The sequence below is a fragment of the Staurois parvus genome, unplaced genomic scaffold (genome assembly GCF_062004578.1).
Source record: "Staurois parvus isolate SC_StPar_1 unplaced genomic scaffold, SC_StPar_1.0 ptg002360l, whole genome shotgun sequence".
NCBI classification, from domain to species: Eukaryota; Metazoa; Chordata; class Amphibia; order Anura; family Ranidae; genus Staurois; species Staurois parvus.
Window position 1 is genome coordinate 716,292 of NW_028320156.1, and position 6,000 is coordinate 722,291.

Consider the following 6,000-nt stretch of genomic DNA (forward strand, 5'->3'; position numbering starts at 1 on the left):
ACTTCAGGTAAGGTGTATACAGATACTCACTGATATATAGTAGGCAGGGCTGTAATGATGAAACGGCCACTCAGTCCTGTAAAACAAGAGAAGAAATGACAGAAGGAGAGGGCTCCGTGCATTACCCACTTCTATTCCCACCTCTCCTTCCTACCCCACATCCAACTGCTATCTAGATCTTGCAGGCTCCACCTCCGCAACATCTCCAAGATACGCACATTCCTCACCCCAGACACCACCAAACAACTCGTACACTCCCTCATCATCTCACGCCTGGACTACTGCAACTCCCTCCTCACCGGCCTACCCAAACGAGCGCTATCCCCACTCCAGTCTATCATAAACTCAGCTGCTGGACTCATCCACCTCACCAACCGCTCCACATCTGCCTCCCCCCTCTGCCAATCCCTTCATTGGCTCCCGATTGCCCAACGCATCAAATTCAAACTGCTAACTCTGCAAAGCCACTCACAACGCCGCCCCGAACTACATAACTGACCTGATACCCAGATACTACCCTACCCGTGCCCTCCGCTCCTCACAGGACCTCCTGCTCTCTAGCTCCCTGGTCTCCTCCTCCCACGCCCGATTGCAGGACTTCCCCCATCCTCTGGAACTCCCTACCCCAATCCATCAGACTGTCACCTACCCTCCTCACCTTCAGGCGCACCCTGAAAACCCTCCTCTTCAGGGAAGCCTACCCCAACCTCACCTAACAGCCGACCTCACCTAACAACTAACCTCCTCCACTCCTCCCACCACTCCATCCCCCACAGCTATCTCCTCCTGTGCCACCCTCCCCTCCCTCCTAGATTGTAAGCTCGAAAGAGCAGGGCCCTCGAACCCCTCCATTATTGTATTGTTACTGGCTTGTCTCATGTTCTGTCCCCCTTACTACTGTACAGCGCTGAGCAAACCCTTTGGCGCTATATAAATACTGTATAATAATAATATTCATGACACCATTAGTCCACCCCACACTGATATTTCAGTTGTTGTTTATTGGTACATTACTTTTAGGCTTCATTTTGTTCTGCACTCTAAAGAGCAATCCCTGTTCAGATCACTCTTCAGAGGGCATCTGCCAGGCATTAAAAATTGCCTCCATACCACCTATTTAAACCCCAATCCAGTGCACCACAACTGCACGCAGCTGCAGGGTGCCCCCATTCCATCTAATGAGTGTTCGATGGGGGTGGTACTGCCTGCCAAGCACAACAGTAGGAATCACTTTTGCCGCACAGGCTCAGCATATGTACAACCCTCTGCAGCCTAAGAGGAAGCAGCAAAACACAGCTCAACTGCCTCTATTTGCCACCACAAGTGTAAATGAGGCCTTGATGCATTAGCTGGCTTTACACTGCCTGCAATGATGTTTACTGCCCCCCTACATCATGCCCCCCCACCAAAAGAACATTTAAAGTGGAATCTGCTTCCTGCGTACCACAAACTGAAAACGCAATTTATTTCATTTTTAATATTCAAAGCATGCTCCCCCGTCCATCCGTGTCTACATGCTTTACTTTGTTGAGAAATCACTTTGAAAAACCACCCCCCTAGCATTTTTTGGCTGTGGCCATCTTGAGTATGGGCAAAGGATTCATGTAGCACTTACAGTACTTCCTGAAATCCATCTGCCCTTAGCTCAGGCATTCAGGCAGGAGGAAGTGCTGAGCTGAAAAAGCCCCTCCTCCAGATAAAAAAACATTGCTCACGAACATTCCTGGGATGTATGGCATCATTTAGGCCTAGGCCAGAAACCAGGAAGCAACTGAATTAAAGAAAAAAAAAAAAGGGTTGTAATCCAGTAAGTATGATATACCTTCCAGTCTATGTACTGATCCTAGCAGCATAAGGATCACACATCATGAACACTGATGGAGTGAAGTTCTGCACTAGACCCTCTCCTGACAATGAGGACCATGATAGTGAGCAGGAAAGTCTGCCAGACTTCAGATCAGTGAAAGCCGGGACATGATTGGTTGCTTTGGTTAGCAGAAATCTGCACTCGGCCCGTCCTCTTCCTGCTCCCCCCCCCCCCCCCGAAGAATTACCTGGCTGAGCCGTGACATCCACTTTGGCAACACTGACACCGAGGTCTTCTCCCCACTCTGAAAATTCCTTCCATTCTGGCTGCAGCTTCTGGCAGGCCGGACACCAGGGAGCGTAGCTGGGGAATGAGACAAGTGTTACCATCCTGAGAACCGTACACCGCTCCGTACGCCGAGCGTATACCGCTCCGTACGCAGCAGAGGGCAGGGCCGCCGAGCGCACACCGCTCCCTATGCAGAGCGCAGGGCCGCCGAGCGCACACCGCTCCGCACACAGAGCGCAGGGCCGCCGAGCGCACACCGCTCCGCGGGCAGGGCCGGGCGCACAACGCTCCGCACGCAGGGGGCAGGGCCGGGCGCACAACGCTCCGCACGCAGGGGGCAGGGCCGGGAGCACAACGCTCCGCACGCAGGGGGCAGGGCCGGGCGCACAACGCTCTGCACGCACTGGGCAGGGCCGGGCGCACAACGCTCCGCACGCAGGGGGCAGGGCCGGGCGTACAACGCTCCGTACGCAGGGGGCAGGGCCGGGCGCACAACGCTCCGCACGCAGGGGGCAGGGCCGGGCGTACAACGCTCCGTATACAGAATCCAGGGCTGTGCATACGCCGCTCCCTCAGGCCACTGCATGGAACCCCAAGATCTCCACATGGAACCCCAAGATCTCTGCATTCAGCCCCTCTGACCTCCACATGGAACCCCAACATCTCCACATGGAGCCCCTCAGACCTCTGCATGGAACACCCTACATGCACAGAGCCCGGACTCCCGGTAGGGGGCGGAGACACTCACAATTTGATCATCCACTCCCCGGTGAGGATTTCCCGCCAGTTGTTGTCGGTGATGTCGATGACGTCACCTTTCCCGGCCCTCCCACTCGCCGGGAGGACGAGGAGCAGGGCGAGGCAGAGGAGGGTGAGCGGAGCCATGTCCGCAGATCGCCCAGTCTACAGTCCGGGATCACAGAGGAAGAACCGGCTTCTACCGGGAGGAGGAGTCACGCGGCCCCGCCCTCACACCTCTTCCCTGCCGCACCAAACTGCTATCTTTGTTGTGGCGACACCTGATGGCCGGAGGCCGAACTGCACCTCCACTGTAAACCACCATCCAGCCGATCAAATGTATCCAAATCAGTGGCGGACTGACCATTTGGAAACTCGGGCACTGCTCGAGGGCCCGGGGTCAGTAGGGGGCCCCTTGAGATGCACCTGGGGTACTTGTCTGTTAATTCACCGGATTTATTTATATATATATATATAGAGTATATATATTATATATATTATATATATATATACATACTCTATATATTTATATATATATAAATATATATAAATAAATATATATATATTTTTTTTAGATATTTAAATAAAACATATAAATATATGTATATATAAATAAATCCTGTGAATTAACAGACAAGTACCGACCCCTGGTTCCTTTTTCATAGGCTTTTTTGAGTTTGGGCAAGAACACAGGGGCCCCATGATCCCCTATTGCCCGGGGGCCCCATGAGTTGTCAGTCCACCCGTGATCCAAACCTCCATGAATATAATCCATTGGAACCTTCCTGTCCTGGTTCTGTCCAGTTTTATTCGTCATTAGCTCTCTTTTCTGCTTTCTGGCTTCATTTACTTGGTGTACAGAACAAATACCAGGTGATCTGGCCAAAAAGCTTTAGGCTCTGTTCACATCGACGCATTCCAGGAACGCACATGGAAACGCGCATTCCCAAAATGCGCAAAAATGAACATTGCGCTTGCAGTGTTAATGGAAACACGCAACATGCATGACCAAAAAACATGCAGCAAAAAACGCACAACCTGGAACACGGAAAAGGCCTCCATGAGCTGCTTTGCTGCGTTTGTCGCTCGTAGGGCAGCCTATTGAAACCAATGGGTTACCCTATGCATGTCATGCAAAAAAAGTGCAATAACGCAGATTTGACATGCACTAGGTGTGAATGGGGCCTCAGTGCCAGCTCACGTTAGAGCGCAAGTGTTTTTGCGCGTTCCGCTACTGACAACTCATTTATTCAGTGGGCTGCCAAACGCTTGGGAACATGCAAAAAGCAAGGCAGGTGCAGCTCTTTCCCAGTACCATGCAATTTGGTGGCCACAGACGTCATGCATTTGCTAGATGCTTTATGGGTGCTACAAACCATTAATGGCACCTCCACATGTTCCCATGTGATGCGGGAAACACAGAAATGCGCCTTTCCTGCAGTGTTCTGGTGTGATCGGGCTCTAAATCTTTAAACTACTAATCCCATCCCCCCTTCCTCCCACCTTATAATGGAGATGATTGAGGTTTAGAGTCGGTGACAACCATGGCTCCAGGGGAGAACTGACTATTTGGGAACTAGGGCACTGCCCGAGGGCCCGGGGTCAGTAGAGGGCCCAATGAGATGCCCCTGGTACCTTTTTCATAGGCTTTTTTGAGTTTGGGCAAGGACACGGGCCTCATGATCCCCTATTGAGGGCCCGGGGTCAGTAGGGGGCCCCATGAGATGCCCCTGGTACCTTTTTCATAGGCTTTTTTGAGTTTGGGCAAGGACACAGGGGCCCCATGATGCCCTATTGCCCGGGGGCCTCATGAGTTGTCAGTCCGCCCCTGCATAGCTCCCTCCATAGATATTATAAAAAAAAGTGAGCATAGCCTCCCAGGGACAGGAAGTGTTTTACTGGCAGGATCATCAGGTGAAAACAAAGCCTGAAATAAAAAGAAAATGCAACCACCACATCTGCAATATATGACATTTTGGGGAGCAGCTAGACAGACAGTGAAAATGCATATATGGGACTGATTTGCATGCTTTAGGACTTGCATTGTCCAGCCCTGACATTTGCACAGCTCTTCCAGACAGCACATTTGGTGGATGACACCACTTACATTTAAGTACCCATTAATATTTTTTGTGGTGCAATAACATACAGTGGGGATCGAAAGTTTGGGCACCCCAGCTAAAAATTTGTATTAATGTGCATAAAGAAGCCAAGGAAAGATGGAAAAATCTCCAAAAGGCATCAAATTACAGATTAGACATTCTTATAATATGTCAACAAAAGTTAGATTTTATTTCCATCATTTACACTTTCAAAATAACAGAAAACAAAAAAATGGCGTCTGCAAAAGTTTGGACACCCTGCAGAATTTATAGCATGCACTGCCCCCTTTGCAAAGCTGAGACCTGCCAGTGTCATGGATTGTTCTCAATCATCGTCTGGGAAGACCAGGTGATGTCAATCTCAAAGGTTTTAAATGCCCAGACTCATCTGACCTTGCCCCAACAATCAGCACCATGGGTTCTTCTAAGCAGTTGTCTAGAAAACTGAAACTGAAAATAGTTGACGCTCACAAAGCTGGAGAAGGCTATAAGAAGATAGCAAAGCGTTTTCAGATGTCAATATCCTCTGTTCGGAATGTAATTAAGAAATGGCAGTCATCAGGAACAGTGGAAGTTAAAGCAAGATCTGGAAGACCAAGAAAAATATCAGACAAAACAGCTCGCAGGATTGTGAGAAAAACAATTCAAAACCCACGTTTGACTGCACGATCCCTCCAGAAAGATCTGGCAGACACTGGAGTTGTGGTACACTATTCCACTATAAAGAGATACAGTACTTGTACAAATATGGTCTTCATGGAAGAGTCATCAGAAGAAAACCTCTTCTACGTCCTCGCCACAAAAATCATCGTTTGAACTTTGCAAATGATAAGCCTGATGCATTTTGGAAACAAGTTCTGTGGACCGATGAGGTTAAAATTGAACTTTTTGGCCGGAATGAGCAAAGGTACGTTTGGAGAAGAAGGGGCACAGAATTTAATGAAAAGAACCTCTGTCCAACTGTTAAGCATGGGGTTGGATCAATTATGCTTTGGGGTTGTGTTGCAGCCAGTGGCACAGGGAACATCTCACGAGTAGAAGGAAAAATGGATTCAATAAAATTTC

The 6,000-nt window shown here is 49.5% G+C and overlaps 1 protein-coding gene across 1 annotated transcript in view; it reads right to left on the reverse strand.

Annotated features, from left to right (window-relative positions):
• The window catches only part of TMX1 (thioredoxin related transmembrane protein 1), a 29,136-nt gene extending 26,076 nt beyond the window's left edge, over positions 1-3,060 (reverse strand). Inside the window, exons 1-3 of the mRNA XM_089665809.1 lie at positions 2,844-3,060; positions 2,055-2,170; positions 31-76 (exon numbers count right to left, since the gene is read on the reverse strand). Of these exons, the coding sequence (XP_089521935.1) occupies positions 31-76; positions 2,055-2,170; positions 2,844-2,980 (299 nt within the window). The 5' untranslated portion in view covers positions 2,981-3,060. The remainder of the gene's footprint in view (positions 1-30; positions 77-2,054; positions 2,171-2,843) is intronic.
• Between the last annotated feature and the right edge of the window lie 2,940 nt (positions 3,061-6,000).